Genomic DNA, 12,500 nt, shown 5'->3' on the forward strand with positions numbered 1-12,500 from the left:
TGTGTAAATCTCAGTATGTATGAAATAAAAACTGTTACACGAAAACATTAACGTTATTAATTTAGGCATTAAAATCACTGTAAAATTTCTCACATAAATGTCAGTGGCCTTAAAATTGAGTTTCATACTAATTTCATCACGCTTTTTCCATTTTTGGCATCTATTTTGTACCACGAGTAATTTTTATGATCGACAAGGTCACGTGACACGGTCATGCAAAGGACTTGTGAAACCCAAACAGTTTCCAGCTTATTACGCTTGACGCAATCAGTTTCTATATTAGGTCACACGGTATATGAGCTGATAACCGAGATTGAGTGAACTACTCAGAAAGCTACAAACACAATACCCAAGGCCGAAAATTTAATAATGCGCAATCACCCCGGTCTGCGTCGATATTTGTCTTCCGATTAGATGGAAAAGAAACAAAAGTCAGCGGGATAGTTTCAACTTTTCATCTTTACCTCTTTACGTGGAAGAAAAACAATTTAGTTTTGTAGTCTGGGGATCGTGAAATTAAATAGCTGGTTCCGGAAAGTACAAAAAAAGTCAACAAAATATGCTATCAACCTATAAGGGACGTTGCAAGAATTTATTACACATGATGGTTTGTCACGTTTTGATCCAATCAAATTTAATTTATTGATTTGCCTGAAGTGGGATACATGAACCTGCAGCTGAAATGTTCTCTCGCATGGCTTGGTGGGTAATTGAACGGAGCCATTGCTCTACTATTGCTTTTACTGACTCTTTGAACACTAAGATTTTGCCCGCTTTTAATGAGTATTTACTTTACACTTGACTTATTCAAAACCTAACAGGAGTTTTTATCCCTAGGTTGGGGACGTATTGAGCCCCGCGGGTCCAAAGCAAGAACACTTCAACAAGTCGAGATACCAATCGTTAGTTATGAAAACTGTTCACAAGGAAATTCATTTTTCCAACCTGTGGATGATGGATCGATGGTTTGCGCAGGTTTTGGTGGCACGAGTAAAGTCAGCGGTTGTAATGGTGACAGCGGAGGACCTCTTGTTTGTCTAGAAGATGGAAAATTTGTCCTGAGAGGTGCAGTGAGCTGGGGGATACCAGATTGTCCTGCAGGAAAAACCTTCTCGGTTTTTGTTCGAATAAGTTCTTTTGTCGACTGGATTGAAGATCATGTAAAGAACAGCAACATGTATTAGAAAGTCTCCAAAACATAATGTATCCTTCAACAGTTCTTTATTATTGCATTCATTATATTGTGTCCTTGTTTCCTTTGTGAATTTTTTTCTTTTTTAGACCAGAGCTTTTAGAAAATGGCATAGCATATGTTTTCAAATCAGTGAAGCAGTGAAGCTTTTCTAGTGTATTCCTGGCCGTGGTAAAACCCTTTTAGACCCATCAGACTAAGTCTAACCCATCCTTGTCCATATTATTCCATCCAATGTCATTCACCAACTCTTTATAAGACCAGCGTAATAGAAAATATATGGTCTTTTTTAAAATGAAGCTGGAGGGTATAAAATGTAATGGCAACTTAATCATTTTGCAAAGGAAAATAAATACGATCTTTTTCTTGCTAACTCTAACCCTAACACTTGCTTCCGGGAGGTTATGAACTCAATTAGTTAACATATTCTTTCTTTATATATGTGATTCCTGGCTACAAACGAAAAGCAACTCTAAAATTAACTTTTGTTTTGTTTTATTTCTTATTTGTGATAAACCTCGTCCCAGGGCTGAAAAGCATCAGTTGTTATAGATACACTCTGTCTTTAGAGTTCTTAAGACGACCGAAACTAACCTGTAAAAAATGATGGGAAAGGAATCACAGTTAGGCTTTTGTACATTATGCTGGCATTTTTTCGAGCATTTTAGAGACAAACTGAATTGATGAGCTAGGATTTAGAAGTGTAATACTAAAATAATAGAACTAAAAACTAATAATTACAATAATAATAATAATATAGAATCATCAACGATGAAATGATATATGAAATGAATCGTATATGAACTGCGGATATGAAATCAAGTGAAGCTATGATCCTCGTTCATAACTGCGAAGATCATAGCTTCACTTGATTACATATCCGCAGTTCTTATATGATTAATTTCATATATCAATTCATCGTTGATTAATTCTTCCCGGGAACATTGGAACCCACAAATGACCAGCTCCCAACGTCAGTGGCTTCATAACTCAGTTGGTTAGAGCGTCGCACCGGTATCGCGAGGTCACGGGTTCTGTAGTGATCGGGCAAGACGAAGGAAGTACACGCGTTCACTCTCAGATGTAATTCACTGTAATCTCTAATGTTGGATGATCATGTTACATTGGTAGTAAATTATTAAATCACGTGTGTCAATGATATAATTGCTACACTCCCCCTTCTTCAGATCCGTTTTCTCAAAATTCATGTCTCAACCTAGTTCTTGGTTTTTTTAACGTGCAACTAATCAGTCACTTAATCAATAAATAATAATCTATCGACATGCACCTAATCAATGAAACATATTCAGTGCTGGTACCGTAATTGCAACTGTTTCGGAGGGTCTCTGTCGATAGTTTCGTATGTTTGTTGCTATCCGGCAGTCGAAGCAAGGGCTCACAACGGCGTCAATGCGAGCGTTCACGATGGGAAACCAGTACTTTCGGTGTAGCATTTCTTTAGTCCTTGCTTGTGGGCTATCTGGATAATCCTTTCTGTCAGTGATTCTCAGGATCAGTCCTTCGGCCATGTATAGCTCTGCACTCAGGCCAAAGTATGGCTTGAGGTCTGGTTCGGTCTTGGTCCATTTGCCTGTTTGCATGGCCACAGCGAGCTTTGCAAGCTCTCTGTCTTTTGCGGTTTCTTCTTTGATTTTGTCCAGGACTACAGCGTGCTCTGATTAGACAGTGGCAATTAACATATTTCTCGAAACGGTCGGGCCCTGTCTCTGGCAGTGGGTGTCGGGACATGTAGTCAGTCATGTTGGTTTTATCAGGGATGTGAATCACTTCGAAGTCGAGGTTCTGCATTTTCAAGGCGAGTCTTTCAATACGCGGTGGTAGTTTAGCTGTTAGATTGTTGAGCAGTGGAAGCAGTGCCTTGTGGTCTGTTGCTAACTTGAATTTTGGTGCGCCAATCAGATACATCTGGAGCCTGGTTGTAGTAAATTCTGCTGCCAGTGCCTCTCTCTCTCTATTTGAGAGTACCTCTTCTCTGTGTCAGTTAAGGTCCGGCTCACATAGTGTACAGGTTGGAATCCTTTGTCAGTCTTCTGAAACAGTCCTCCTCCCAGTCCTTCGGGGCTTCCGTCGCAGATGATGAGTGCTTCTCGCTCTGGATGGTACGGGATTAGGACTGGGGCTGCGGTGATGGCGGCTTTCAGGTCCTTGAAGGCTTTTTCTTGTTCTGTCGACCACTCAAACTTTGCGTTGGCTTTTGTCAGCTTTCGCAGTGGCTCGTACCGACTGGAGAAGTTACTAAAATACCTACAATTAGATAGGTAGGCTACCATTTGGAGAATAGAGACTAGTTCCTCTTTGAATGCTGGTGGAGTACAGTTTTGGACAGCTTGAATCTTGGTCGGGCTCGGTTTAAGGACTTCTTGTCTAAACAGGTGTCCGTGGAAGTCGATGGACGCTTTTCCAAATTCGCACTTTTCACGTCGCAGGTTCATGTTGTGATCCTCCAGTCTCTGTAGCAGTTGTGCAACAGACTTTTTTTGCTCGTCCCAGTCTCTACCACTGATCATGATGTCGTCACGGTTATTGAGAACCTTGGGGGTGTCTGATATAACCTTGCTGATCTCTGCGTCGAACAGGTCTTGACTATTGAGTCCTCCGAAGGCCAGGCGTTTGTACCGGTAGTTTCCCCATGGAGTGGAAAATGTCATAGTCTTGCGTGATTCGGGATACATACATACATATACATACATACTTTATTGACTTTCCCCAAGGGGCTTTTCAAAGACAATATTAACACAAATATATTCCTATTTACAATTAAAAGATAAAAGATAAAATTTTAAAAATTGTTAAAATATATAAGTATTAAATTACAGTTCTTTAAGTAATTTGGTCCTCAGGTGATTTTTAAAAACAGTGACTGAATCACACAGTTTAAAATTGTAATCTAAAGAGTTCCATAAATTAACTATTCTATAATAAAAGGTTCTTTGGCCGCTAGCGGTTTTAAAAAGTGGAATGTTCAACAATTGAGAGTTTCTGGTGCTACGACCGCTCACCTCGGCTCGCTTTAAAAATTTTGAAGACAGATATTCAGGGGCGTGGCCCGTCATACATTTAAAGGCCATTATAGCGCTTCGGTAATATAACTGGTTTGCCACAGGTAGCCAATTGAGCTCTTTACGAATAGGCGTAATATGGTCATATTTACGCGCGCCGCTCACAATGCGGCAGGCGAAGTTTTGCACAGCCTGCAGTTTGTTAATATTACACTTCGACGTGTTTGCCCATACATTGGAACAATAAAATAATTTACTAAAAACTAAAGAGTTGATAATCGTCAGGAGTGTACGTTTGTCAAAAACATGCTTGACGCGGTTTATTTGGCCGAGGCAGGACATGCAAGAAGAAGCCGTTTTAATTATGTGTTCATCGTAAGTTAAATTAGAATCCAAAATCACGCCCAGGTCTTTAGCAGTGTCTGAAGGCATGATGTCCTTTCCCATAAAGGGAAGGGAATGAAATTGCAATTTTGCACGCATTTGCCTGCTGCCAAATATCATTAACTTGGTTTTGCTAGGATTAAGTAACAAGAGGTTATTGGAGCACCATTCTCCTATTTTAAACAGATCGTCTTTCAAACCAGTAATTGCATCCAGGTTGTCTTTTAGTTGATAGGAAGTAATGAGTTTCGTATCATCTACGTAACTCTGGGTGCTGCATTTCTGTGGTATCGAGGAAAGATCATTCGTATATATGCTAAATAGTACTGGCCCCAAAATACTCCCTTGAGGTACACCACTGGTCACAGGCAAAGGCTCAGACAGCGTTGAGTGGATTCGTACTACTTGTTTCCTGTTGCTTAGGTAACTGCGAAACCATTGGAGAGTATGACTGGAGGTTCCGACATCTTGCAATTTTAAAATTAATGTCTCGTGATTAACACTATCAAAGGCTTTGGTCATATCTAAGAGTACAACAGCAGTTAACTTCTTTTTATCAATAGCGTTAAGAATTGTGTCGGTTGTTTCAATGACAGATGTTTCACACGAATGCCATTTCTTGTTACCGCTTTGAGTCTTTGATAGGGTGTCATTTGATTGCAGATATGAAGTGAGCTGATTATGTACAACCCTTTCGCAAATCTTAGATAAAACTGGTAGGAGTGATATGGGCCTATTGTTGTTTGCCTGTTCGTGGTCGCCGTCTTTTGGAATTGGTGTAACCTCAGCTGTTTTCCATTTTGATGGAAAAACACATGTTAGAAAGGATGCATTAACAATAGACGTGATTGTGTGAACAATTGGATTAAGACAATCTTTGATGACGCGAATCGGAATTTTGTCTATCCCAGGGGCCTTATTAGAAGGCATCATTGTTATTATACGTTCTATTTGTTTATAATCAATGGTACTCAGTGTGAACTGGTCTGAAAGGGCGTATTGTCTCGGTGTAAAATAATTCTGGTTAAGTGTTAGATTGCATTCATTAGATAGGGATGTGATTTTGTCGACAGTACTCTGACCAACAGATACGAAGAACTGATTAAATTCGTCTGCAACAGTTTTGTCGTTCTTACTGAATATTCGCTGGGATGTAGATTTATTAGGGATGCAATGGCGGATTGCTTTCCAGATATTATTGGTGTTGTTTGGATTCCTCAGGATCTGTTCGGCAACAAATTCCTGTTCAGCAATTCTGATTTCAAATCCATCTGCCTATGAAAGAATTGGCAGAATTGATGGTAACCATGGTTAAGGTCTAGTTTGCTAAAGACCTTACATTCTCTGAATTCGGTTACAAAATCTTCTGTAATTGGGGCTTGAATGTTTCGTGTGCGGAGCACTGATTTGTTTAGGAGGCGGAGGTCCAGGCTGACTCTGGTGTCTTAAGGGTTCTTGGGCTTTGGTTGCACAACGATTGGTGAGCACCAGGTGATCGCTTCGTGGTCAGGACTTTCTTCATGATGTCGTTCGCGACAAACTTTTCAATTCTGTTCTGGAGTGGTTCAATGAGATGGCATGGGACACGTCTAGGTTTCTGGGAGATTGGTATGGCGTCTTCTTTCATAGGCAGATGGATTTGTATCTCTTGGCCATCTCTTGTTGCCTTGCCAACTCCTTGGAAAAGATTCTTGCACCGATCTAGGATTTTCTCGAGCTGACGAGTCTCGTTTTCGATTTTCTTCACGGCTTTGTTGGGTTCTTGTAATCCACGAGTCGCATCAATCTTTAGCATGCCAAGTTCGTCTAGGCTTGGTCTTCCGAGTAGAGGTGGAGAGTTAATCTTTCCTTTTACTACCACGATGGTTGCGGTGTTGGCTCTCGTTTGGTTTTCAAGTCTCAAGGGTCAGAAGAAAGATCATCATCGCCGCTATATAAGTAACTTAACCAATTGCAAGCGAGCGAGCCCGCTGAAAACTTTAGTCTTGAATGGGCTTCGAACACTGCATCAATCAGGGACCGCGCGATTGTTTTCCTTGATATACAAGCTGAGCTACCGGGAAAGCGTAGGAGCGGATCACTTGAGAATTTAAGTTATGGCTCTTAAATTAAAGGTGAATGAAATGATTTAGGAATATACGAATTTTCATGTGTATGAACTGCGGAATTGGCCTAAACTCAGTGAAGTTTTCTTGCATGCCTATCTCTATGCGTTTATGTTGTTATCTATTTTAACGTTAATTTCATGATATCATAATGCTGTAATAATAATAATAATAATGATGATGATGATGATGATGATAATAATAATAACTTAAGAACTTATATAGCGCAATACTCCGGAAATGGAGAAAAAAATATCTCGTAACGTGGAGAATGCAGAAAACCTCAGTACAATGTTGGATATTCTACGATAGTGCTAGCTTATTTCCGGGACATGTACAGTACTTTCTCGTGACACAGCATGAAATATCTCGTGTGACATTTACCATTTGCTTAGTACTGTGTAGTCACCATACATATATGCACCTTAATTACACCTTCCACAGGTTCCTCGGCAATGTTTTATTATGTAGTCGTGCTCATTGCACAGATATTTCCATAAATGTCATTCCCGATTTTCATCGCCATAAGCTGTGCAGAACAACTTACAGTTAACATAACCACAGAACTGATATTTGCAGCTTTAAAAGTATAAACCCTAAAATGACATACACCATTTTGCCATTACATACATATATTTTGTGGTGTTAGCTGTTTAGTAGGAGTTTGCACGCTTCCTGGATTTAATGTGATAACTCCCTGCTTTAATCTCGAAAATGTCACTCAACATCAACTTAGCCAAATGTACTTTAACGTCGCAAAACTTTTTAGTGACCTTCTAAGAAATATATGAGAACAAGTTGGCATTTGTCAATTCTTGGGTTGTAGTGATGTTACCATGACAACCAAATTGGAGAAGGTTTTGTTTTTCTGAGTTAACAAATTGCTTCGATCTCGTGAACTGTTTTTCCTTCTCGATGAAGAAAACTACTTCTCTGTCGTACTTTCGTTTACATATTTTGACTGCAATACACTTAAAGAACTAACCGGAAAAAACTTGTTTACTAGTTGACGATAAACTGCAAAACTAAAGAAATATTAAGTACACCTAAACTGAGAAACAGTAGCTGTTTGACGCTCCACATTGCAACGACATTTAGTAATAATAAGAAACTTCCGCGAACAGCAAGTCGAAATTCGTGGTTTAAATATGATCAAAATATTTTCTATAGAATAAAGAAGAGAAGGAAAATATAATTTGAATAAAACACTGAAATTGAAATGAAGGTAGAGGAGTAACAATAACAATACTTACGAAATCCTCCTCCACCAATGCTGCCACCACCATAGCCTTTTCAAAAAGAAATAATGAAGTGTGAAAAACAAGCTCAGAAATTAAAAATGTCAATGGTGTCACTCGTTATGGTATCACGCGTCTCTTTTTGCAAGTTTGCAATTTTGTGTTAGTGACCCCTTAAAATTTTTTTATTGATAAAAACAATAAAAAGAAACAAAAAAAATTTGTTAAATTTCAGATTGGCCCAGAAACATGCATCTTCTCTCCTCTCTTCTTTCTTCTCTTCTCTCTTGTTAACTTCAAAGCATTGTACTCAAAACTCATCTCCTCACAAGTTACGTCAAAAATGGCAAAGGATTTGTTTAGGAAAGATTAAAGTGATTCTTGCACTTATCTGGACAATGTAAGAAGTTGTTTCACAGACACCTGAAAAGCTTAAGTGGCTTCAATTCGACGGGATTCAAACCTTGACCTCTGCGATCCAGGTGCAATGCTCTCAGACCTAACTAAGCTATGCAGCCGCACAACTGGGACCAGTCACTCCGAGGAGCTCATGTGTACGGCATGTTCCCGTGAAAGGAAAGATGGACAAAAGAAACTGTGTGTTTTGGAAAAGCAGGTTATAGAAAACATATCTCAATCTTTCGTCTGTAACTCGCTCTTCAAATACACATTTCTTTCGTTCAAATTATTTGCTTGTTTGTTCATTCCACGTTTGCTTTGTGTCAGTGCAGCCGATCCCGTGACAAGAAGCTTCCCACGTATCTAAAAGTACATGACTGTATATGACCTTGTTTAAATTATTGTAGATGCCATATTCCCATTCATTAAAGTGCCCCTTTGATAAAAAAAAATAACTCCTTTTTCCTTCAGATTTTGAAAGTGTGTTTGCTTAACACCTGAATGACAAAATTTTGAGCTATGATTTTTGTCCAATAGGCCGTTTACGCTGAGCGTAAGTTTTATATTTCACGGTCCGCCATTACTCACGTTCAAAACTGACTCATTGGAGTCCAGGAAAAAGTGACGTCAAAGGCTCACTGGCTTAGAACTTCAGCGTGTGAATGCAGCTTATTATATATGCAAAACGCGAGTGTAAAAGTCTGAAAGCCCAAAACTCCCCTGCTGCATAGAATTATTGAGCTTGTAAGCCTTTGACTTAATTTTCTCTTCGATCCAGCTACTTTAGTAATGGCGGACCATTAAATAGGAAAATTCCATTTAAAATAAACAGGTGTCTTTTTGAAACCAAGGCTTAAAACTTTGGTTTGGTTATTCAACTCAGTTTTGAAATCCAAAGAAAAATAAGAATTGATATTTTGGTCACAGGGGCACTTTAAAGCCTCATGAACGTCTAACGGGGAAACATCTTTGAACCATTGTCCAAATTTAAAGAGACTTCATGAAAGCACTTAGACAGCGGGAGCTGCCTGTATGTATTATATTACCGTAGAGAGAGCGGATGGCTTCTATATCAGCTGAGTGAAGCCGCATGTTTGGCACGTATCCAGTGTAATAGGGATACATAATAGAATCACGAACGTCCGAATGCTCAATACCAAGTGCATGACCGAACTCATGAGTGGCAACCCACAATAGACTGGTTCCCCTTGAGATCTGATCAGTGAACATTTCATCCTCATCAAAATGGGCGCGTCCATCTGACGGAAAGAAAGCGTGCGCCAAAACTTTTCCGGGGCCGTCAAAAGGGTAATGGCAGGTTTTCTCGCCTCGTACGCTATCATGTGTCCTGGAGCCAAAGCTAAAGAAATGCAAAATGAAATACAAGGAAGCCAGTACAGGCTACCTCAGACTTTCTCGTGATAAGAAATGTTTCTGTGAGTTAGTAAAATTCTAATTTTAATTTTAATTTCTTTTATTGTTCGCACTTTAAAATTATTTACACGCAGATTGTCTTGCGAAAGAGCATAGGTGGAAAAAAGAGATACATACCAATAGAAAATTAGCTCATGAATAAGTGTACGGTGTCCAAAGAAGCACAGCTTTCTAGTTGGACACCGCCATGGACAAAACAGTAGTGACGGCATATAAGGATAAAAAAGATACCTTATTTTGATATCAGCCCCATAGACATTGTTTGTCTTGAAAAAGGACAACGCTGATACATCGGCCCAGTATTGCAAGGCTCTTCTAAAAATGGATTCTTGTTTCAATCTTGGAAGGTCTCTGCCATATTCAATGAAGTAAGTCAACCTCTTTTTTCCCCACTTGCTACCTACTTTCGAGTGAATGAAATAAAGACCAGATATCTCAGGGCACAGAATCGCAAGGTCATGATTATTAGTTCACGTAATCTATGCATGGCATTCTATGTTGGTTCCAAAGAATCATTTCCTGTTAGTAAATTAAGTAATATCTTCTTTTATAGTTCCTTATTGCTTTGCGTAACTAATCGATTCCTTCTAACTTTTTTCAACAAGCATTGTTTCACGTTATACTCACACGGAATCCTCAGTCATCCACATTTTGTAAATGAATATCAGTGCATTTCGTCAGATTGCGTAGTGTTCAAAGTTATGGCGATAAGTCGAGCTGTCGTAGCAGCTACAATAGGTGATCGAAAGTCTCTTCGTAGCGTTTTAGTTTTAGCGGATAAGTTGAGCAAAACGAGAGATTTATATTTCACCAAGTGTCACAAAATTTCTTTTTCTTTAGTTCTTTGTTTCGTTAGTTCATAGTTTATTCCGCTCGTGTTAATTACTTAGTGTTAATTTCGTATCGTAGTCTACCGCAATTAGTACATTAGAGAATAGCTTGTTAGTCTATTTGTTCTTTTAAGTCTCCATTGTGGAGATGCTTTTGTAACTATTGGTTCGTTAGGGTCGTGTTTTAACAACAGGTTTTTCAATAAGTGTTGATGTGGAGTGCATTGTTATGTAAAGATATAAATGTAAGTAGCGTGTTGTAAAGGCGGGTGGAAAAAGATCAGTCGACAAGAAGACTGCTAGGAGAAGGAAAGCCGAAGAGAAGCCAAAGTGGAAAGGTGAAAGTTTAAAGAAAGTGGAAAAGAGAAACACTGCCAAGAGTCATTGGTGGGAGCCGACCGCGAAATTCCCAGACAAAACTCCTTTGTCGGCGGTGGCAAATATATTTATACTGGAAGTTTTTGGAGGAAAAGTTCGGCGACGAAAGTGAGAGTCTTGTGGACTGACAGAAGACGTGACTACGTTTGTTGGTTTGCTGGAAGAGGTAGTGGATGGTTGCAGGATTAGCCGGTTGGACTAACAAGAACCTTGAGAAGGCACGAAGGCTGACGAAGAACTGAACTTATTGTCTTCAAATATTAAAGTAAAGTATTTAGTTCATTTTGTATTGTCGTTTAAGTATATATTAGCATTAAGTAAATCTAAGTAAGATTAGTTAATTTAGAGATAGTAACTGTCGTAACTGTTTTACTTGTAGTTAACTTTTATCTTTAATTAGTCGTACGCGTTTACTAAAAATTTATGCTGTGTTGCGGGTTTGTGGGAAGGGGTGTGAAATACGTTGTTTTACCCTTAGTTTTCTCTTATTTTCTTCTCGCTATCTCGCGAGACCCAGGAGATCGCGAGCCGTCACACCAAGTAGCAATAATAATTTAAAGAAAACGACAAAACTTTTGAAATTACAAGACATGTTTCGACAGAAACTTCTGTCATCTTCAGTTGATTAATGTACAAAGCGTTAAGTTGAATTTATAAGTACGGAAAAAGTGCTAATTATGCCAGTAACAACGGAATGTACATAAAACGTGACAATGTGAGAATTAAAAGGATAGTTTTAGATTTACGTGATACAGTTGTTGATTAAGAGAAGGTTGTTCTCTTTCAATATGAAAAGCTTCTTTTATCTTGAGTTGAAAAGTCGTAGAGGCGTGATCTAAAATATGGAAACATTCTCCTGAAGACAGGGCGTGACATTGTTCGGAATTCTGTAGGTGTTTGAAAATGTGAGAGGCCCTATCACTGACTAAGTCCACACACACGCGTGTGGAAAAATGCCAGGTTGTTTCGCCGACGTAACAGGCATTACAGCCCGCACATACAAACTTATAAACCACACGTGAACGAAGCCCTCCAGGGATAGGGTCTTTTCCACACGCGTGCGTGAGCACTTAGTCAGTGATAGGGCCTCTCACATTTTCAAACACCTACAGAATTCCGAACAATGTCGCGCCCTGTCTTCAGGGGAATGTTTCCATATTTTAGATCACGCCTCTACGACTTTTCAACTCAAGATAAAAGAAGCTTTTCATATTGAAAGAGAACAACCTTCTCTTAATCAACAACTGCATCACGTAAATCTAAAACTATCCTTTCAACTCTCACATTGTCACGTTTTATGTACATTACGTTGTTACTGGCATAATTAGCACTTTTTCCGTACTTATAAATTCAACATAACGCTTTGTACATTAATCAACTGAAGATGACAGAAGTTTCTGTCGAAACGTGTCTTGTAATTTCAAAAGTTTTGTCGTTTTCTTTAAATTTCTCACTTGCCTGCTGATATCAAGCAATAATAATGTAATTAAAAGCACTTATTATGAATGGTTAGCTTTCGT

General features: G+C 39.0%; 2 protein-coding genes across 2 annotated transcripts in view; one reads left to right on the forward strand and one right to left on the reverse strand.

Moving 5' to 3' along the window:
- The window catches only part of LOC138051106 (chymotrypsin-like elastase family member 1), an 11,707-nt gene extending 9,351 nt beyond the window's left edge, over positions 1-2,356 (forward strand). Inside the window, exon 4 of the mRNA XM_068897254.1 lies at positions 838-2,356. Within this exon, the coding sequence (XP_068753355.1) occupies positions 838-1,184 (347 nt within the window). The 3' untranslated portion in view covers positions 1,185-2,356. The remainder of the gene's footprint in view (positions 1-837) is intronic.
- LOC138051107 (matrilysin-like) overlaps positions 1,674-12,500 on the reverse strand; it is a 15,650-nt gene continuing 4,823 nt past the window's right edge. Inside the window, 4 exon segments of the mRNA XM_068897255.1 lie at positions 1,674-7,230; positions 7,946-7,990; positions 9,385-9,698; positions 10,004-10,172. Of these exon segments, the coding sequence (XP_068753356.1) occupies positions 7,127-7,230; positions 7,946-7,990; positions 9,385-9,698; positions 10,004-10,172 (632 nt within the window). The 3' untranslated portion in view covers positions 1,674-7,126.

The sequence above is a fragment of the Montipora capricornis genome, chromosome 6, assembly GCF_036669925.1.
Source record: "Montipora capricornis isolate CH-2021 chromosome 6, ASM3666992v2, whole genome shotgun sequence".
Classification (NCBI taxonomy): Eukaryota; Metazoa; Cnidaria; class Anthozoa; order Scleractinia; family Acroporidae; genus Montipora; species Montipora capricornis.